At 42.8% G+C, this 23067-nt stretch overlaps 2 protein-coding genes across 2 annotated transcripts in view; both read left to right on the forward strand.

The window, feature by feature from the left end:
• LOC121534158 (bcl-2-related ovarian killer protein homolog A) overlaps positions 1-6168 on the forward strand; it is a 28281-nt gene extending 22113 nt beyond the window's left edge. Inside the window, exon 5 of the mRNA XM_041840681.2 lies at positions 4821-6168. Within this exon, the coding sequence (XP_041696615.1) occupies positions 4821-4946 (126 nt within the window). The 3' untranslated portion in view covers positions 4947-6168. The remainder of the gene's footprint in view (positions 1-4820) is intronic.
• Positions 6169-11204: 5036 nt separating this feature from the next.
• LOC121534159 (cysteine protease ATG4B) lies at positions 11205-22667 on the forward strand. The gene is made up of 13 exons (XM_041840682.2): positions 11205-11983; positions 13250-13351; positions 15195-15266; positions 15408-15506; positions 15739-15840; positions 16066-16138; positions 16348-16427; positions 18471-18673; positions 18938-19016; positions 19208-19353; positions 21171-21227; positions 21797-21893; positions 22274-22667. The coding sequence occupies exons 1-13, from the start codon at positions 11974-11976 to the stop codon at positions 22345-22347; spliced, it is 1194 nt and encodes a 397-aa protein (XP_041696616.1). The 5' UTR covers positions 11205-11973; the 3' UTR covers positions 22348-22667.
• The last annotated feature ends 400 nt before the right edge of the window (positions 22668-23067 follow it).

A 23067-nucleotide genomic window follows, 5' to 3' on the forward strand; every position in this document is an offset into this window, starting at 1 on the left:
ATGTAGCAACCTGTATTAGCGCTAACATTTGCTTTGCCCTAGCTAGTGCGTTTTAGCTAAAGGGCATTTAGCTAGCCAGGCATGCTAGTTAGCAATTAGCATTAGCAATTAGCATTAGGCACATGCCAGCTTCCTTAGACTAACTAACTCTCGTTTTGCAAAAAAGCAAGATACACAAATGAATATTATAAAAGAGAAAACGTGGATTCATATTTAGAAGCAACTTGGAAAGCAGCGTTGTTGTTTTAGAATAATCTGTTGAGTGCAAGCTGAGAGAAACAGGCACCGCGTGTAGGAACTGAGTGTGCTGCCTGCCTGTTGAGTGACAGAGGGGCGGGGCTTCAGCCTTAGTCTAAATTTTGAGCAGTTTAGAAAAGAGTGTTGGGGCGAAATATTGTTATGCATTGAATTTTTGATTGGATGTTTTTATTTTTTTGGTCGCACGGTGCTCCCAAAATAAAACTCCAAGTCGCACACCAAAATATATGGTCGCACTTTAGAGCCTTGCCTGTGGTTCAAGTGATTGACTGAGTCTGTGCACCACCCACGTTTGTTTAGGATAGGCTATGTAATGATGATGGATATAGGCTATGTAATGATGATGGATATAGGCTATGTAATGATGATGGATATAGGCTATGTGTTGATGATGGATATAGGTTGTGTTGATGATGGATATAGACTGTGTTGATGATGGATATAGGCTATGTGTTGATGATGGATATAGGCTGTGTTGATGATGGATATAGGCTATGTGTTGATGATGGATATAGGTTATGTGTTGATGATGGATATAGGTTATGTGTTGATGATGGATATAGGTTATGTGTTGATGATGGATATAGGTTATGTGTTGATGATGGATATAGGTTATGTGTTGATGATGGATATAGGTTATGTGTTGATGATGGATATAGGTTATGTGTTGATGATGGATATAGATTATGTGTTGATGATGGATATAGATTATGTGTTGATGATGGATATAGGCCATGTGTTGATGATGGATATAGGCTATGTGTTGATGATGGATATAGGCTATGTGTTGATGATGGATATAGGCTATGTGTTGATGATGGATATAGGCTGTGTGTTGATGATGGATATAGGCTATGTGTTGATGGATATAGGCTGTGTTGATGATGGATATAGGCTATGTGTTGATGATGGATATAGGCTATGTGTTGATGATGGATATAGGCTATGTGTTGATGATGGATATAGGTTATGTGTTGATGATGGATATAGGCTGTGTTGATGATGGATATAGGCTGTGTGTTGATGATGGATATAGGCTATGTGTTGATGATGGATATAGGTTATGTGTTGATGATGGATATAGGCTATGTGTTGATGATGGATATAGGCTATGTGTTGATGATGGATATGTATTATTTTATCACAGAATTGTACATACACGATTGATTTCCTAGAGGACAGACTCAGTACTCACACTTACAGTAAGCCTGTGTCTGCACATGCCTGTAAGTGTTTCCCTATGTTAGACATATTTGAATTCAGACTGCCTGCAGGACTTAGGTTATAGGTCACGGTCCACCATACCCACCTATCAGGTCTGTACTGAACATGTCCCTCAAGGTGTCCACTGAGAGAATAGCTCAATAAAACTGAGGCAAGCAAGACCCTGAACACAACACAATCATGAATGTGCAAAACAAAACTCCCTGTCCTTTACATGGTAGAAGGGCAGGGGGTTTTGCACATTGACTTTGACTAACTCAAGACGCTCTCCTCAAAGCATGAGGTGTCTGTAACGGCTATTTCTAAAAGCCAGCATCCAGAAATTGAGTTGAATTCAGCCATTACATTTACATTTTAGTCATTTAGCAGACGCTCTTATCCAGAGCGACTTACAGTTAGTGAATACATATTTTTTTTATACTGGCCCCCCGTGGGAATTGAACCCACAACCCTGGCGTTGCAAACGCCATGCTCTATCAACTGAGCTACATCCCTGCCGGCCATTCCCTCCCCTACCCTGGACGACGCTGGGCCAATTGTGCGCCGCCCATGAGTCTCCCGGTCGCGGCCAGCTGCGACAGAGCCTGGATTCGAACCAGGATCTCTAGTGGCACAGTTAGCACTGCGATGCAGTGCCTTAGACCACTGCGCCACTCAGGAGCCATTACTTTAAGAAACTCCCAAGAAACGTCTCTCTCTCTCTATATATATATATATAGTCTTGCTCTAGAGGACGTCTGATTAAAATCCGCAGAGAGCAAAGCGTGGCGCTCAACTGGTACTCAGAGCTGAGAGGAGGCCTGGCAAGGAGCCTCGGCCTAAATCTGTGAGTTCTGCTCTGTTGGCAAAGCTTAAAAGTCAACCAAGAATCCCTCTAAAGCAGTGCTGAGTCCCAAATGGCACCCGATCTCCCTATGTAGTGCACTGCTTTCGACCAGGACCCATAGGGTACCATTTGGGACACAAGCCTTGGAATGGCCCGTTGGAAGTTGACCACGCCAGATAATTAAGTGGACTGGAGTTTGATGCTGATATATACCACAACATTTAGAATGAAATGGCTGCAGATAGATAGAACTGTCTGTTGATGTAGCCTCCCACTGGGCACAGACGTCAGTTCAATGTCTAGTTTTGATTTTACATTTGGTTGAGATGTCATCTAACGTGAAAAAAATAAAAAATAAACATTTCACCATGTCATTGGATTGAGGTAAAAAGTTAGGTGGGAAAAAAAAACAACGAAATTCCCCTTACGTTGATGACTTTTTGCAAATCCAATCAGTTATCCACATTGATTCAACGTCATCAGATTGAACTTTTTTTTATTGAAATGACGTGGAAACTACGTTGATGCAACCAGTCTTGATGACTCCATTGTTTTCTCTCCTTATTGTACTGTTTTACTGCCGTTCAAAAACGTTGACTTTGTTTCAAGTGGTTATGTTGAAATATGTGTCTTTAAGATTACAGTTTGAGCTGAGACGTTGCTTAGTAACTCGCCGCATTTCAATGTGGTCAAAGTATACGTTTTTTTTATTTTTTTATTATTATATTTTTTTTTATATGAACATTTTAACCTGACCTCTAGTCTAGATAATATCTTTGTTGAAAGAACAACATCTCTCAAACACATTTTGTAATGTAATCTAGTCCGATTTAATGCATGTAATTTATCAGGCGTTCATTGGTTACTGACTAACTGTTTAAGGGTCCCTCCCTGTTTAAAGGAAATTGACTGGTATATAAGGAATCCCCCACTGCCTTTTGAAACTTTGACTTGTGAAATGCTAAGTGCCCAGCCTCTGCTCAAAGGTCAAAGTCTCTGTCTTGGCTCTCCACCCTTCTCCCCTTAACAGTATTGATTGCTGTAATCAGTGGATGTAGGAGTGCCAACCATTGTTAAATCCATGATGGGAAATGTGGGGACCGGATACAAGAATTGAGACTTAGCCCATGTACACTATATATACAAATTACACAATATTTACAGCAGTATGTGGACACCCTTTTCAAATTAGTGGATTTGGCAATTTCAGCCACACCCGTTGCTGACAGGTCTATAAAATCGAGCACACAGCCATCATAGAACGCCACCTTTCCAACAAGTCAGTCCGTCAAATGTCTGCCTTGCTAGAGCTGCCCTGGTCAACTGTAAGTGCTGTTATTGTGAAGTGGAAAAGTCTAGGAGCAACAACGGCTCAGCCGCGAAGTGGTAGGCCACACAAGTTCACGGAACGGGACTGACGAGTGCTGAAGCAAGTAGAGCGTAAAAATTGTCTGTCCTCGGATGCAACGCTCACTATCGAGTTCCAAACTGCCTCTGGAAGCAACGTCAGCACAAGAACTGTTCGTCGGGAGCTTCATGAAATGGGTTTCCATGGCCGAGCAGCCGCACACAAGCCTAAGATCACCATGCGCAATGCCAAGCGTCGGCTGGAGTGGTGTAAAGCTCGCCGCCATTGGACTCTGGAGCAGTGGAAACGCGTTCTCTGGAGTGATGAATCACGCTTCATCTGGTAGTCCGACGGACAAATCTGGGTTTGGCGGATGCCAGGAGAACGCTTCCTACCCCAATGCCATGTGCCAACTGTAAAGTTTGGTGGAGGAGGAATAATGGTCTGGGGCTGTTTTTCATGGTTCGGGTTAGGCCCCTTAGTTCCAGTGAAGGGAAATCTTAACGCTACAGCATACAATGACATTCTAGACAATTCGTGCTTCCAACTTTGTGGCAACAGTTTGGGGAAGGCCCTTTCCTGTTTCAGCATGACAATGCCCCCGTGCACAAAGCAAGGTCCATACAGAAATGGTTTGTAGAGACCAGTGTGGAAGAACTTGACTGGCCTGCACAGAGCCCTGACCTCAACCCCATCGAACACCTTTGGGATGAATTGGAATGCCGACTGCGAGCCAGGCCTAATCGCCCAACATCAGTGCCCGACCTCACTAATGCTCTCGTGGCTGAATGGAAGCACGTCCCCGCAGCAATGTTCCAACATCTAGTGGAAAGCCTTCCCAGAAGAGTGGAGGCTGTTATAGCAGCAAAGGGGGGGGACCAACTCCATATTAATGCCCATGATTTTGGAATGAGATGTTTGACGAACAGGTGTCCACATACCTTTGGTCATATAGTGTATGTTTCAATAATGTTGGCTGAGGGTCTCTTATTCTCTTCTCTCATAGGCTGAGTGCTGCTGTCATCTCTCTTCTCTCATAGGCTGAGTGCTGTCATCTCTCTTCTCTCATAGGCTGAGTGCTGTCATCTCTCTTCTCTCATAGGCTGAGTGCTGTCATCTCTTTTCTCTCACAGGCTGAGTGTTGTCATCTGTCTTCTCTCATAGGCTGATATCACGAAGTGCGTGGTGAACACAGACCCCAGTTTCCGCTCCCATTGGTTGATGTCTGCTGCCTGTGCCTGTGGACATTACCTGAAGGCCATGGTGTTCTACCTGCTCCGGGATAAGTGACCACGGAGGAGGAGGGTCACGGACACGCAACGGGCAGCCAGCCAGCCCCATCTACCAGTGGAGTACAGGACAAGCTAACCTGGTCCCAGATCTGGTCGTGCTCTTGGACAACTCCATTGCTGTCATTGTCAAGCCAAACATGTTTGTCATGACAACGAGTGACAAGGAGTTGCACAAACAGACTCGTACTCTGGGCCAGTCTCTCTCTCGCCCTCTCTCTCTCTGAGCTGCAGCCATCACTGCTCTAGTGTCTAGATATGTTGTTGTTGTTGTTGTTGTTGTTTACACCTGCAGAAGTTTGCACTGAAGCTCCGCCACTGCCGCTGATGAGCACCTTGGGCCTTCACAAACAAACGCACCGGCCTGGAGCGTCGATGTGAATTAGCCTGTAAGCCTCGTCTGCTTTGAACAAACTTTAGGGTATTTATTATCTAGCTTGACAGTAATATTGTGACGTACAGTACATATCCTCCAGCTGGATTGTGAGGTAGTGGTCTAGTCATATATAGATCCATAGAAGTATAGAATAGAATGCCACCCGTCAACCATTGACTTGAATGCGAATGTCCATTCTACTCATTATTTTTCTGTGTTTTGGATCTGTTTTTCTTCAGGTACCTCAGAGAGAGACACATTCCTTGCTTGCTTTATGCTTGAATTACTCCTGGGCAAATATCCCATTCAAAGCAATGGAAGATTTGTATACGTTTCAGTTTCAGTTCAGCACGTAATGTATGTCAAGCAAAGGGGATATGGCCCAGACAGTGTGCCTATAAATAAACCCGTATTTTCATCCAGGGGTCATACTCTCCCTGATGGCTGTAAATAAGAATGAGGCGAACACCTGAGATGACGCTGTGAGATGACTATTGAAAAGGAAAATGGACTTCACTAAGTGAAATAATTCGGAATTCCTCTGTTTGGATAGATATATAGTTTAGATTATATGGTTTGCATGCTCCGATGCTCCATGTATGTGATGAGTGTGTGACTTAAACACAAAATCTGGGTGAATAAATATGGAGGGGGGGGACTGTTTTTGTAGAATATTGTGCAATTATGGATCACTATTACCTGAAACTTAAATCCCATTCAGACATTTTGTCTGTTTTTATTCTATAAATTATTTGTATTCTGTGAATAACTACACAGTAGTTTACACATGCACTACATTTGGCATGCAGCACTGTGTCTTCAGAAATAAAATGTTTAAAAATTTCAACATTGTTTTATCTTATATATTAACGTCAGCATTATACATTGAAAAGGGATACCAATTTAGCTTAGCCTACTAACAAGTGAATGGTCCAAATAGCCGAAGTCTGCCACATGCAGTCATGAAAAGCCTATTTATTTTTCGTTGTTTACTGCCACCTACTGTCCAATACAAGCATAACACCAAACGTTTGTCCACGTTGCAATATTAGAGAACCTTTCATTCGGATCAATTTGAGCTAACTGAAGGATACAGATTAAATATTTGTATGGTAGAAAAAGAGCTTGAAAGTTAAGGTAGTGAAGAGGCTTTTTATCTTCCCCCTAGATATAAATAACCGTGTTCAAGTGTAATATAAGCCATTTAGCAGACGCTTTTATCCAAAGCGACTCAGTCCTGCATGCATACATTTTACGTATAGCTGGCCATAACGGGAATCGAACCCACAACCCTTTGCGTTGCAAGCGACATGCACTACCGACTGAGCCATACAGGACCACAAATAATATAAAATTGTACCTGTCACTTGTGTCGTAAACAACCGGTATAAACTAACAGTGGAACGCTTACATTTCCAACAATGCAGAGAGAAAAAATTGAAAAATAATGGATTAGATTATAGAGTTTAATAGTCACATGTACAGGGTTGCAGATGTAATTACAGGGGGGACAGTGAAATTATTGCGCTCCGAACTCCAACAAGGCAGGACAAAGTGAAATAAAACAATACAAATAGATAATAATACAAATTGAAATAATAATATATACATATTAACAACATAACACGAGGAATAAATACACATTGAGTAAGCAAAACGTGGCTGTATACACGGGGTACCATTACAGAGTTGATGTGCAAGAGGGACGAGGTAATTGAGGTAGATATACTAAATTGCCAAAAGTATGTGGACACCTGCTCATCGAACATCTCATTCCAAAATCTTGCCCATTATTATGGAGTTGGTCCTCCCTTTGCTGCTATAACAGCCTCCACTCTTCTGGGAAGGCTTTCCACTAGATGTTGGAACATTGCTGCGGGGACTTGCTTCCATTCAGCCACCAGAGCCTTAGTGAGGTCGGGCACTGATGTTGGGCGATTAGGCCTGGCTCACAGTCAGCGTTCCAATTCATCCCAAAGATGTTTGATTAGGTTGAGGTCAGGGCTCTGTGCAGGCCAGTCAAGTTCTTCAACACCGATCTCGACAAAACATGTCTGTATGAACTTCGCTTTGTGCAAGGGGGCATTGTCATGCTGAAACAAGAAAGGGCCTTCCCCGAACTGTTGCACCAAAGTTGGAAGCATAGAATCGTCTAGAATGTAATTGTATGCTGTAGCGTTAAGATTTCCCTTCACTGGAACTAAGGGGCCTAGCCCGAACCATGAAAAACAGCCCCAAGTTTAAATAGCTGGCTAGACTAACTTACCAATCTATATATGTTTTTGCTGACATGGCTAATTGAGTGCCTGTCAGTGACTGACATAACAAGACAAAATTTGCTGATGCACAACCGAATTTCGAACTTGCACCTCGTGTATTCTACTATTCTAACTCTCAACAGGAAGTTGAGACGCCGACTGACACCAACCAAATCGCGTTTAGGGCTAGAGCCGGCCCTGAATGTAAGAATTGGAATAAAATCGATCAGAGGTCATTCGAGTTGCCTCCTCATTAATTCTCCTGCCCCCTAAAAAAAAACTATTTGAAAATGTAGATTTTCAGCCCGTGCCTGATATTCTAAGAATGAATTTGTGTTGGGCCGGCCCTGGCTTGTGGTTTGCACAACATTATATCCTAATGTTTGAGACCACAGGTGGACATTGCTGTTGTGGCACACCTGTATCTCTCTCAGAACTAGAATGAGATTTACTTTCTATTACAGTGCCTTGCAAAAGTATTCATCCCCCTTGGTGTTTTTCCTATTTTGTTGCATTACAACCTGTAATTTAAATGGATTTTTATTTGGATTTCATGTAATGGACATACACAAAATAGCCCAAATTGGTGAAGTGAAATGAAAAAAAATAACTTTGTTTCAAAAAATTATACAAAATAAATAACGGAAAAGTGGTGTGTGCATATGTATTCACCCCCTTTGCTATGAAGCCCCTAAATAAGATCTGGTGCAACCGATCACCTTCAGAATTAGTTAAATAAAGATTGAGATGTAGTTGTCCCTGATTGCACTGACTTTGCTCACAGCTGCTTGTTTGAAGAAGTGTACTTACTGTGATCAAGATGTGGTTGTCCCACTGGCTATCCTAAGTTGAATGCACCAATTTGTAAGTCGCTCTGGATAAGAGCGTCTGCTAAATGACTTAAATGTTAAATGTAAAATAAAGTCCACCTTTGTGCACTCTTCGTGTCACATGATCTGTCACATGATCTCAGTGTATATATACACCTGTTCTGAAAGGCCCCAGAGTCTGCAACACCACTATGCAAGGGGCACCACCAAGCAAGCGGCACCATGAAGACCAAGGAGCTCTCCAAACAGGTCAGGGACAAAGTTGTGGAGAAGTACAGATCAGGGTTGGGTTATGAAAAAATATCTGAAACTTTGAACATCACACAGAGCACTATTAAATCCAGTATTTAAAAAATTGAAAGAATATGGCACCACAACAGACCTGCCAAGAGAGGGCCGCCCGCCAAAACTCATGGACCAGGCAAGGAGGGCATTAATCAGAGAGGCAACAAAGAGACCAAAGATAACCCTGAAGGAGCTTCAAGGGCCACAGCGGAGATTGGAGTATCTGTCCATAGGACCACTTTAAGCTGTACACTCCACAGAGCTGGGCTTTACGGAAGAGTGGCCAGAAAAAAGCCATTGCTTCAAGAAAAAAATAAGCAAACACGTTTGGTGTTCACCAAAAGGCATGTGGGAGACTCCCCAAACATATGGAAGAAGGTACTCTGGTCAGATGAGACTAAAATTTAGCTTTTTGGCCATCAAGGAAAACGCTATGTCTGGCGCAAACCCAACACCTCTCATCACCCCGAGAACACCATCCCCACAGTGAAGCATGCTGTGGGGATGTTCTTCATCGGCAGGGACTGGGAAACTGGTCAGAATTGAAGGAATGACGGATGGCGCTAAATACAGGGAAATTCTTGAGGGAAACCTGTTTCAGTCTTCCAGAGATTTGAGACTGGGACGTAGGTTCACCTTCCAGCAGGACAAGGACCCTAAGCATGAATAGTTATGCACGCTCAAGTTGTCAGGTTTTTTTAGTGTTATTTCTTGTTTGTTTCACAAAAAAAAATATTTTGCATCTTCAAAGTGGTAGGCATGTTGTGTAAATCAAATGATACAAACCCCCCAAAAATCTATTTTAATTCCCAAGGGGGGTGAATATTTTCGCAAGCTACTGTATCTTGCACTACTCATCTCATATGTATATACTGTATTCTATTCTATAATATTCTACTGTATCTTATTCCATGCCGCTCTGTCATTACTTGTCCATATATGTATATATTCTTAAATCCCATTCCTTACTAGTTTTGTGTGTATTGGGTATATGCTGTGAAATTGTTAGATATTACTTGTTAGATATTACTGCACTGTCGGAGCTAGAAGCACAAGCATTTCGCTACACCCGCAATAACATCTGCTAAACACGTGTATGTGACAAATAACATTTGATTTGATTTGAAATAGCTCCTGCTTAAAATTGAAGACTAATCTTTCTGTAGGCTACCAAAATATTTGATCAACTTCCAATTAGGCCTATTGAGCGAATATTGTTTTACAAAGTAAAACAAGAGAGAGGCTTTAGGAACTAGAGGATCGGCCATTGCCCGGCGAGTGAGCAGCGCATCATTGGGTGAGTCAGTGAAAGTGGAAAGCTTTTCTAGGACTATAATTTCCTCCTCATATTGTACAATATGTCTACTAACAACCTAGGCCTAGACTATTGGTCGTTTTTATTGATCTCAGATTCTCAGTCTGTCAGTGTCAAAGTAGCCTGTCATTTCGATCATTTGTGTGGTATTACAAAATATTCTGCTAAAGTCTGAAATGTGCATGAAATGTGTTTATAAAATGCCAAATTCTTCCCAGACCCAAGTTTTTTTTTTAAAAGATCTCCCATGTAAGCTCCTCTACACTAATACTCTATTCCACTACACAAATGCGATGATATGCATGCACTGCTTTATTATAAAGTTTTTTTTAAATTTATTTTATCCGTTCCAGTTCCTCAGAGCCCCTCAGGTCACCCCGCCTCTCACGCTCAATTTTTGTTCCGCCACCTCCCGATTTACAACTTAAGCACTGGTGAAGACACTTGTCAGCTCTGAGTACACGTCCTGGTAATCCATCTGGCCCTGCGGCCTTGTGAATGTTAACCTGTTTAAAAGGTCTTACTCACATCGGCTATGGAGAGCGAGATCACACAGTCGTCTGGAACAGCTGGTGCTCTCATGCATGGTTCAGTGTTGCTTGCCTCGAAGCCAGCATAGAAGGGATTTTAGCTCCTCTGGTAGGCTCGAGTCACTGGGCAGCATGCGGATGGGTTTTCCTTTGTAATCCGTGATAGTTTGCAAGCCCTGCCACAGACGACGAGCGTCAGAGCCGGCGTAGTAGGATTCGATCTTAGTCCTGTATTGACATTTTCACTGTTTGATCGCTCGTTGGTTTAACAGGATTTCTTATAAGTGTCCGGATTAGTGTCCCACTCCTTGAAAACAGCAGCTCTAGCCTTTAGCTCAGTGCAGATGTTGCCCGTAATCCATGGATTCTTGCCAGTGACTGATGTGGTAAACTCTTCAATGTTATAGGATGAATCCCGGGAACATATTTCAGTATGTGCTAGGGTTCGAGGGGTTCCTACTACATAACACAGCCACAATGCAAAATTGCCTATATATAAAAATATATAATTAAAACAAAAATTTGCTTTTTGGTTTTAATTTAAGGTTACGATTAGGCATAAGGTTAGCAGTGTGGTTAGGTTTAAAATACGTTTTTAAGAAGATACATTTCAGAAATATGTGGGGTTTATGACTTTGTGGCTGTGTTAAATAGTGACGACCGTGTTCGACAGCACCAACACCGTGATGTATCATGGGGTAAATTGTGAATAACTGACTGATCTACAAATAATACATGAGTCGTTATTTATTGGCTCAAGACAAAACAATATATTTTTTATAATTCATAGGAAACTATTACAGGTTATTACAGGCAAGTTGACATCTGGAGGGAACGAGGTAAACAATGGTTTTGTCTAAAAGGGATACAGTTTGTCAGAATTTTACAGAATTTTCTTTTCGTAGCCTGTTAGGAGAATTTACGCAGCAGGTTAGGATAATTAACGTAGTAGGTTAGGTGAATACGATTAAGGTTAGGAAAATGGTTAGGTAGTTAAAATACGAAAAAATATGACATTTTTGACGTCAGTGTGAAACTATATCCCTGCTAGGCTAGACCGTAAACAAGTGATCACGGGACGGACACGTTGGACAAATTCCTTTCTTCTCTGACTTCCTGTTTACTTCCTGGTTGTTCTTGGCAGGCCAGTCAGTTCGTCAAGTTTCGCTGATCTTCATACTATGCGGGCAAGAAAGCGCGTTGAATTGCTTTCCTTGCATTCTATCAACACCAACAGATCTGCGAAAAAGGGTTGTGCCTAGGATGAGTTTTGCGGCTTCTTATTGGACGAAAAATAGTTGCCCCGGACCAAAACAGGAAATCCTATTGGATACTGTAAGGCTATTTTGGCAGGATTGATTTTTCATTGGCCGTATGATATTTCGCAACGTTGGACGGACCAACAACAACAAGATAGGGTGAAGCACTGTCGGGATGGATGCAGGTAGGAAATATTTCCTAAGGAAAACAATGATTCAACGCTTTTTTGTGTGTTTTAGAGTCCCTCTGAACAAAGCACGCCATATTTAGCTATTTCATAATGGATTCCAATTTGTACATCAGTTGAGGTTTACATCTAGTTTGAATGTGAATCAAAATAGTCAAAGCTAGCAGTTAGGCAGCTGCTACCAACCCACCCAACCAGACTGACAGGCTAAAATCAGCAGATGTCAGTTTGATAGATTATTAAAAACATTTTGCTTGTGAGCTAGCTAGCTAACCTAGCAATCAGTATAGTTTGGACTGAAAACGACGAACTAAGGTGAAATAAACCCATGTTTTAGCTGCGGCTATTTTCTGTCCACGATATCAGTTAACGTTAGCATAACTAGGTCCCTGACTCCCAAGACAAATCTTTGTCGCCTACGCCCATGTAACATAACGTTATTGTCTAGTGTCACTAGCTAACTAACTAGCTACCTACCAACAACCGCTGAAAGGATGGTCACATAGCTAGCAAGCCAAATCTGTATTTGCAATGTCATTCTCTGTCGCAATCCCATACTTGGCTGGCTAGCTAGCAAGCTCAACTGTCAAACTGCATTGAGTGAGTGAATATGTTTTGCATTGCAGTGCTGAAAGTGCTTGGAGGATAGCTAGCTACTAGTCCTAATGTTACTGAAATCAATATACACTGAGTGTACAACATGCTCTTTCCATGACATAGACTGACCATGTGAAAGCTATGATCACTTATTGATGTCACTTGTTATATCCACTTCAATCAGTGTAGATGAAGGGGAAGAGACAGGTTAAAGAAGGATTTTTAAACCTTGAGACAATTGAGATTGTGTATGTGTGCCATTCAGAGGTTGAATGGGCAAGACAAAAGATTTAAGTGCCTTTGAACAGGGTATGGTAGTAGGTGCCAGGCGCACCGGTTTCTGTCAACGACTGCAAAGCTGCTGTGTTTTTCATGCTCAACAGTTTCCCTTGTGTATCAAGAATGGTCCACCACCCAAAGGACATCCAGCCAACTTGACACAACTGGGGGAAGCATTGGAGTCAACATGGGCCAGCATCCCTGTGGAATGCTTTTGACACCTTGTAGAATCCCAAGCTCCGACGAATTGGGGCTGTTCTGAGGGCAAAAGGGGAGTGCAACTCAATATTAGGAAGGTGTTCATTAATGATTCCTTGTTCAAATATATATGTGTGTGTGTAAGCCATGTAGCAAGGTGTTCTGAATCAGATGCACTTTATATTTCAGCTACTCTCACATACGACACACTTCGCTTTGGAGAGTTTGACGATTTTCCAGAGACCTCAGAGCCTGTGTGGATCTTGGGGAAAGAATTCAATGCACTCACAGGTAGTGAAGACATCAGATCATAAAACAGGCCTACTGTTGCCCCAGTATCTGTGTGTTAGAGATGTAGACGGTGAGTATAAACTCTCCTCTCTAACGCCCAGAAAGCTCTGATTCAAACTCCCATTAGACAGCTCTGCACATGTTATAATACGTTTGGTACTCACAAAAATATGGAATTTTGCTGAGTACTTATTTTCATTTACTCACGTTACGACCGGTATGTACTTCCAAAAAAGTTTAACCTCCAAATCACTCATTACTGCCACACACAGGTCGGACATCTACAACAACTGCCATCGGAGGTGCCAAATAGGCATTTTCTCGGGTGCTTGTACATTTTTATTTAGACCTTTTTTGGAAGTACATACCTGCCGTAACGGGAATAGATGAAGATGGTAACGAACGTATTTTGAGCTGTCTAATGGGAGTTTGAATCCGAGTTTTCTGGGCGTTAGAGAGGTGTCCTACTCATTGGTAACATCTCTTAACACACAGATACTGGGGCAGTCTACTGTTACCTGCAACGTTGCTGATATGTAATGCAAGACGGGAGGTGGTGTCACTGTTGTTTTTTTTTTTTTTTTACATTTAGTTTATTTAGCATTTTCTTACTCTGCATTGTTGGTTAAGGGCTTGTAAGCATTTCGTGGTAAGGTCTACACCTGTTGTATTCGTCGCATGTGACAAATAACATTTGATTTGATCCTCAGTAAGTCATTATATACACATGTAAATGAAGTACAGAAGTACAGAACAAACACACAGACAGTTAATAAAGGCCTACTGTAAGCAGCAGACAGTTAATAAAGGCCTACAGTAAGCAGCAGACAGTTTATAAAGGCCTACTGTAAGCAGCAGACAGTATATAAAGGCCTACAGTAAGCAGCAGACAGTATATAAAGGCCTACTGTAAGCAGCAGACAGTATATAAAGGCCTACTGTAAGCAGCATACAGTGATTAAAGGCCTACTGTAAGCAGCAGACAGTGATTAAAGGCCTACTGTAAGCAGCAGACAGTGAATAAAGGCCTACAGTAAGCAGCAGACAGTATATAAAGGCCTACAGTAAGCAGCAGACAGTATATAAAGGCCTACTGTAAGCAGCAGACAGTTAATAAAGGCCTACTGTAAGCAGCAGACAGTATATAAAGGCCTACAGTAAGCAGCAGACAGTATATAAAGGCCTACTGTAAGCAGCAGACAGTTAAAGGCCTACTGTAAGCAGCAGACAGTTAAATACCTACTGTAAGCAGCAGACAGTTAAAGGCCTACTGTAAGCAGCAGACAGTATATAAAGGCCTACAGTAAGCAGCAGACAGTGAATAAAGTCCTACTGTAAGCAGCAGACAGTTAATAAAGGCCTACAGTAAGCAGCATACAGTTAAACACCTACTGTAAGCAGCAGACAGTGTAAAAGGCCTACTGTAAGCAGCAGACAGTAAATAAAGGCCTACTGTAAGAAGCAGACAGTTAATAAAGGTCTACTGTAAGCAGCAGATAGTTAAAGGCCTACAGTAAGCAGCAGACAGTATATAAAGGCCTACTGTAAGCAGCAGACAGTATATAAAGGCCTACTGTAAGCAGCAGACAGTGTATAAAGGCCTAATGTAAGCAGCAGACAGTGAATTAAGGCCTACAGTAAGCAGCAGACAGTTAAAATGCCTACAGTAAGCAGCAGACAGTGAATAAAGGCCTACTGTAAGCAGCATACAGTTAATAAAGGCCTACTGTAAGCAGCAGACAGTGCATAAAGGCCTACTGTAAGCAGCTGACTGTTAATAAAGGCCTACTGTAAGCAGCAGAAGGCATGCTCCTTAGCTAACTCATTGTTTTTGCTTATCCAGAAAAGGAAGACATTCTTTCACATGTCACTTCACGACTATGGTTCACCTACAGAAAAAACTTCCCACCCATTGGTGAGTAGCCTCAACCTACTGTAGCAGGCAACAGAATAAGCCCTCGGACATTACTAATAAGCCTACAGTACCATGGCATTTTGAATGTAATACCAATAATATTAGCCCATGAGGTGCAGATTATGTTTCAATGTGTTCCAGGAGGGACAGGGCCTACGTCCGACACAGGCTGGGGCTGCATGCTGCGATGTGGACAGATGATCCTAGGCGAGGCCCTGGTCTGCAGGCATCTAGGCCGAGGTATGAATGACTGCTTTTCTAATTCTGTACCTTTAATCTGTTCCCTGAAGCATACAGCTAGTAGTATTGTGTGTACATTAGCTTCTATTATTCAAGTTATCAAAAATGTACTGCATCAAATGATCTCCGGCACTGCGTGATACAAATCTCTTATTGCACTGTACTAAAGTGTTCTGTACAATGGGGTACTTGTTTCACCCAGCCAATGATAAATGGTTTTTCTGTTATGCAGACTGGAGATGGGTGAGAGACCAGCCTCAGAGAGATGAGTACATCAGTATCCTCAACGCCTTCCTTGACAAGAAAGATGGCTACTATTCTTTACATCAGATTGGTAAATACGGACTTGTAATCTTTATTCGACGATGCACATCTTCAGACAGTCATACTTTATATTCAGAATTGAATGGGCAGTATTTCTTACACCAATCGCATTATATACTGTCTTTATTGGGATGACAGCGTTGGTGTAACATATTTTTATTAGGATGACAGCGTTGGTATAACAACATCTTTATCGGGATGATACTAACAGCAGTTGTCTGTCTGTGTACTGCAGCCCAGATGGGAGTCGGGGAGGGGAAGCCTATAGGTCAGTGGTACGGACCAAACACAGTGGCACAGGTGCTGAAGTAAGTACAGTGAGCTCATCACTTAAGTCTCTGGTCTAGATCATGACCAACTCTGTGGCTGCACTAACCTGGTCCCAGATCTGTGTGTGCTCTTGGACAAACTCCATTGCCGTCATTGTCAAGCCAAACAGACAGGCGCTCAGTGCTACGGCTGGTACAGACGATGACTGCTACACTGGTGTTGAACTTCGCCCCTGTCTTCCCCTCAGGAAACTAACCGTGTTTGACTCGTGGAGTCGCCTGGCGGTGCACGTTGCTATGGACAACACTGTGGTGATCGAAGAGATCAGTGAGTAGCGAACACAGTAGTGGTACTGCGGGATTAACGCAACGCCCTCATCAATCTATAGAACACACTGTGGGGGGCTGTCGACTGTTAGTCCTACTCATAACGTTAGCGTTCATCCAGTTTTGTATTGAGTGTCATCCAGAGTACTTAAGCCCAAGGGCTTTTATGGACCAACATAATAGTAGATGGGAACAGGCTATTGAGATGTATTATTTTATTTATTTATTTCACCTTTATTTAACCAGGTAAGCCAGTTGAGGACAAGTTCTCATTTACAACTGCGACCTGGCCAAGATAAAGCAAAGCAGTGCGATAAAAACAACACAGAGTTACATATGGGGTAAAATAAAACGTACAGTCTAGATGAGTGAGATTGAATGAAAGTCTATCTGACCTCTCCTGTTGTATTCCCCAGAGTGTTGTGTATGTATAGACCTGTACAGTGCATTCCGAAAGTATTCAGATCCCTTGACTCTTTCCACATTTTGTTACGTTACAGCATTATTCTAAAATTGATGAAATTACACACAATACCCCATAATGACAAAGCGAAAACCGGTTTTTAGAAATGTTTGCAAATGTATATGGAAAAAAAAAACATACCTTATTTACATAAGTATTCAGACCCTTTGCTATGAGACTCGAAATTGAGCTCAGGTGCATCCTGTTTCCATTGATCATCCTTGAGATGTTTCTACAACTTGATTGGAGTCCACCTGTGGTAAATTCAATTGATTGGACATGATTTGGAAAGGCACACACCTGTCTATATAAAGGTCCCACAGTTGACAGTACATGTCAGAGCAAAAACCAAGCCATGAGGTCAAAGGAATTGTCTGTAGAGCTCCGAGACAGGATCATGTCGAGGCACAGATCTGGGGAAGGGTACCAAAAAAATTTCTGCAGCATTGAAGGTCCTCAAGAACACAGTGGCCTCCATCATTCTTATTCTTAAATGGAAGAATTTTGGTACCACCAAGACTTGGTACCACCAAGAATTTTGGTACCCGGCCAAACTGAGCAATCAGGTGGAGAAGGGCCTTGGTCAGGGAGATGACCAAGAACCCAATGATCACTCTGACAGAGCTCCAGAGTTCCTCTGTGGAGATGGGAGAACTTTCCAGAAGGACAACCATCTCTGCAGCACTCCACCATACAGGCATTTATGGTAGAGTGGCCAGACGGAAGCCACTCCTCAGTAAAAGGCATGACAGCCCGCTTGGGCCAAAAGGCACCTAAAGACTCTCAGACCATGAGAAACAAGATTCTCTGGTCTGATAAAACCCAAGATTGAACTCTTTGGCCTGAATGCCAAGTGTCACATCTGGAGGAAACCTGGCACCCTCCCTACGGTGAAGCATGGTGGTGGCAGCATCATGCTGTGGGGATGTTTTTCAGCGGCAGGGACTGGGAGACTAGTCAGGATCGAGGCAAAGATGAACAGAGCAAAGTACAGAGATCCTTAATGAAAACCTGCTCTAAAGCGCTCAGGACCTCAGACTGGGGCGAAGGTTCACCTTCCAACAGGACAACGACCCTAAGCACACAGCCAAGACAATGCAGGAGTGGCTTCGGGACAAGTCTCGGAATGTCCTTGAGTGGCCCAGCCAGAGCCCAGACTTGAACCCGATCGAACATCTCTGGAGAGACCTGAAAATAGCTGTGCAGCGACGCTCCCCATCCAACCTGACAGAGCATGAGAGGATCTGCAGAGAAGAATGGGAGAAACTCCCCAAATACAGGTGTGCCAAGCTTGTAGCGTCATACCAAAGAAGACTCGATGCTGTAATCGCTGCCAAAGGGGTTTCAACAAAGTACTGAATAAAGGGTCTGAATACTTATGATGTAATAAATTAGCAAAAAATTCTGAAAACCTGTTTTTGCTTTGTCATTATGTGGTATTGTGTGTAGATTGATGAGGGGAAAAATCAAATTAACCTTTTTTAGAATAAGGCTGTAACGTTACAAAATGTGGAAAAAGTGAAGGGGTCTGAATACTTCCCGAATGCACTGTATGCTATGTAATGTTGCTATTCTCCCCAGAGCGGCTGTGTATGCCCTGGCTGGACTATGGTGGAGCAGCGTGTGTGGATTTCGAGGGGGGGATGCCGGAGCGTAACGGCTGCCTGGAGGGGGCCTGTGCCCTGGCTGAGGAAGAGACCGCTCTCTGGAAGCCCCTGCTTCTCCTCATTCCACTCAGGCTGGGCCTAAGCCACATCAACGAGGCCTACATCCAGACCCTGAAGGTGGGACTGAGAGAAAGAGCCCGGTCCCAGATCTGTTTGTGCTGTCTTACCAACTCCTATGATCATTACCTAGCCCGGTCCCAGATCTGTTTGTGCTGTCTTACCAACTCCTATGGTTGTTGTCATGCCATGAGAGTTGGCTTTACAACACAAACCTATCTGGGACCAGAATAATATTCACCCACAAACTAAAGTGTAATGACCTTTTCCATGTATACGACCGGGTCAAATTCCATCCCCTCTTTTTGTGTATCTTGTTCACAGCAATGTTTCCAGCTGCCCCAGTCCCTTGGTGTCATCGGAGGGAAACCCAACAGTGCCCATTACTTCATAGGCTATGTTGGTATGTTCTGCACACTGACATTACTTCATAGAAATATCCAGTCTATGGTCTCCTCTAGGTAGAATACACTCTTCATGCTTTGCACTATTGCGACCCTCTGCTCCACTAGGAGCTAAAAGAAAGATGTAAAATCATACTTGAATGGTCTCCTGCTGCTAAGTAGAGCATGTTGTCCTCTATCTCCCCCCCAGGAGATGAGCTTATCTACCTGGACCCCCACACCACCCAGCCTGCAGTAGAGCCCTGTGAGGACAGCCAAGTCCCTGACCACACCTACCACTGTCAGCACCCGCCCTGCCGCATGCATATCTGTGAAATAGACCCCTCCATCGCAGTGGTAAGAGAACCAGAGGCTAGGGCTATGTGGGTTTAGGTCAAAGGTAGAGCAATATTTAGCTTGCTAACCCCTTTTCTCAAGCAGCAGGTACAGTTGAAGTCGGAAGTTTACATACAATTAAGTTGAAGTCATTAAAACTCGTTTTTTCAACCACTCCACAAATTTCTTGTTAACGAACTATAGTTTTGGCAAGTCGGTTAGGACATCTACTTTGTGCGTGACACAAGTAATTTTTCCAACAATTGTTTACAGACAGTGTATGTAAACTTCTGACCCACTGGAATTGTGATACAGTGAATTATAGGTGAAATAATCTAAGGTGACTGTGCCTTTAAACAGCTTGGAAAATTCCAGAAAATGATGTCATGGCTTTAGAAGCTTCTGATAGGCTAATTGACATCATTTGAGTCAATTGGAGGTGAGGAGAAAAAAAAATGTATGCGCAAAACAAAGGCTTATTATTATTATTATTATTATTATTACCTGTGGATGTATTTCAAGGCCTACCTTCAAACGCAGTGCCTCTTTGCTTGACATCATGGGAAAATCAAGAGAAATCTGCCAAGACCTCAGAAGAAAAGTTGTAGACCTCCACGTCTGGTTCATCCTTGGGAGCAATTTCCAAACGCCTGAAGGTACCACGTTAGTCTGTACAAACAATAGTACGCAAGTATAAACACCATGGGACCACGCAGCCGTCATACCGCTCAGGAAGGAGATGCGTTCTGTCTTCTCTAGAGATGAAAATACTTTGGTGCGAAAAGTGCAAATCAATCCCAGAACAACAGCAAAGGACCGTGTGAAGATGCTGGAGGAAACGGGTACAAAAGTATCTATATCCACAGTAAAACGAGTCCTATATCAACATAACCTGAAAGGCCGCTCAGCAAGGAAGAAGCCACTGCTCCAAAACCGCCATAAAAAAGCCAGACTACTGTTTGCAACTGCACACGGGGACAAAGATCGTACTTTTTGGATAAATGTCCTCTGGTCTGATGAAACACAAATAGAACTGTTTGGCCATAATGACCATCGTTATGTTTGGAGGAAAAAGGGCGAATGCTTGCAAGCCGAAGAACACCATCCCAACCGTGAAGCACGGGGGTGGCAGCGTCATGCTGTGGGGGTGCTTTGCTGCAGGAGGGACTGGTGCACTTCACAAAATAGATGGCATCATGAGGAAGGAAAATTATGTGGATATATTGAAGCAACATCTCAAGACATCAATCAGGAAGTTAAAGCTTGGTCGCAAATGGGTCTTCCAAATGGACAATGACCCCAAGCATACTTCCAACGTTTTGGCAAAATGGCTTAAGGACAACAAAAGGTATTGGAGTGGCCATCTCAAAGCCCTGACCTCAAACCTATAGAAAATGTGTGGGCAAATGTTTGACCCAAGTTAAACAATTTAAAGGCAATGCTACCAAATACCAATTGAGTGTATGTAAACTTCTGACCCACTGGGAATGTGATGAAAGAAATGAAAGCTGAAATAAATCAATCTCTCTACTATTATTCTGACATCTCACATTCTTAAAATAAAGTGGTGATCCTAACTGACCTAAGACAGGGAATTTTCACTAGGATTAAATGTCAGGAATTGTGGAAAACTGAGTTAAAATGTATTTGGCTAAAGGTGTATGTAAACTTCCGACTTCAACTGTATATCGTAACGATAGCATTAGCGAAATATAATTTTGCTGAGCGCCATTTGAAGTGAATGACTAAACGTTGGTTAGGTATGATTCCAGTTCTATAGATCTGTTCTATTTTGCTGACTCACTACAGCAGTCCTTTTTTCCCCTGATATTTACCAGGGTTTCTTCTGCAGAACGGAGGACGACTTTGATGACTGGTGTCTGCGCATCCGAAAGGTACTCTGATGTTTCAAAGGGATACAAATAAAAAAAAGGTTATCAATTCACCTCAGCACTCAGTCTCCCGAGTGGCGCAGTGGTCTAAGGGGCAGTGCAGGCTGTGCCACTAGAGATCCTGGTTCGAATCCAGGCTCTGTTGTAGCCGGCCGCGACCGGGAGACCCATGGGGCGGCGCGCAATTGGCCCAGCGTCGTCCAGGGTAGGGGAGGCAATGGCCGGCAGGGATGTAGCTCTGTTGATAGAGCATGGCGTTTGCAACGCCAGGGTTGTGGGTTTGATTCCCACAGGGGGTATGAAAAAAAATTATAATGTAAGTCGCTCTGGATAAGAGCGTCTGCTAAATGACGCAAATGTAAACATCTTTTCAGATACGGGTGTCAGTTGTATCCCTTGAAAAATAGGTATTTTTAACCTCAAATGGGTCAACCTGATAAAATAAAAAAAGGTTACTTTATCTGACAGTTGTTTTGCTGTGGTTCAGTGAGCCAGGTCCTGCGAGCATTGACTCCACGCAATTCTCCCAGGGTGTACTAATCAGTATTCATCTGCCCCGTCTTTCTCTTCAGTTGTCCCACACTAGAGAAGGCCTGCCCATGTTTGAGCTGGTAGACTGTCAACCATCTCACTTCGCCTGTTCTGTAGACGTACTCAACCTCAATCCTGGTAAACGTCAAACAATTCTGTCTACATTCTCTTGACCTGTGGGGGGGGGTCGAGGAAGGGATATCGTGATTTATTTCTCTTTACAGATTGAGGCTGGGATTCAGTCAGAGGTGCGTTATCGTTAAGCGCCTTTTTAAAAAAGGCAGTTATCCCTGCAGACGTCAGCTCAAGTGTAAATGACCTTTAAATGCCAAGCGCTGTGTGCTAATCTACAACACGCCTTTGATTGAATCCTGGCAGGACAATGAAGTGATTAATTATTTTCAGAAATCTAATGTCCTATGTTGTTAAGGTGATTCATTTCTCTTTACAGACTATACATCTGTTTAAAAGACGATGTGATAATGTTGATGAATCCTTTATTTCTCCCTCTCCTCTAGATTTCTCAGACTGCGATAGGTTGGAGCGGTTCTTTGATTCTGAGGATGAAGAGTTTGAAATTCTGTCCCTGTGATGATCGAATACAGTCATATGTCCTGGCAGAGCCCCACCGATTCTTCTCTGTATCAGAAGGGAAGCCATAGGGGGACGTCACTAGCCAACCTGGCGATGATGGCGTAGTGATGTGTCAAACAGTTGTCTTCTGATCTGAACAGCCACTGACTGCTCTCTGTGTCCAATGAGGAGACTCGTTGCTAGGAGGTGGTACAAGGTAGCGGGAGCTTTCAAGACCAATTCAGTTTCAGTACAAAAGTATTGTCATTTTTCCTATTTTGTTGCATTTCAACCTGTAATTTAAGTGGATTTTTATTTTAGATTTCATGTAATGGATATACACAAAATAGTCCAAATTGGTGATGTGAAATGAAAAAAAGGACTTGTTTCAAAAAATTCTAAAAAATAAATAACAGAAAAGTGGTGCGTACATATGTATTCACCCCCTTTGCTATGAAGCCCCTAAATAAGATCTGGTGCAACCAATTACCTTCAGAAGTCACATAATTAGTTAAATAAAGTCCACCTGTGTGCAATCTAAGTGTCACATGATCTGTCACATGATCTCAGTATATATATATATATATATATATATATATACATACACACACACACACCTGTTCTGAAAGGCCCCAGAGTCTGCAACATCACTAAGCAAGTGGCACCATGAAGACCAAGGAGCTCTCCAAACAGGTCAGGGACAAAGTTGTGGAGAAGTACAGATCAGGGTTGGGTTAAA

The sequence above is a fragment of the Coregonus clupeaformis genome, chromosome 20 (genome assembly GCF_020615455.1).
Source record: "Coregonus clupeaformis isolate EN_2021a chromosome 20, ASM2061545v1, whole genome shotgun sequence".
NCBI classification, from domain to species: Eukaryota; Metazoa; Chordata; class Actinopteri; order Salmoniformes; family Salmonidae; genus Coregonus; species Coregonus clupeaformis.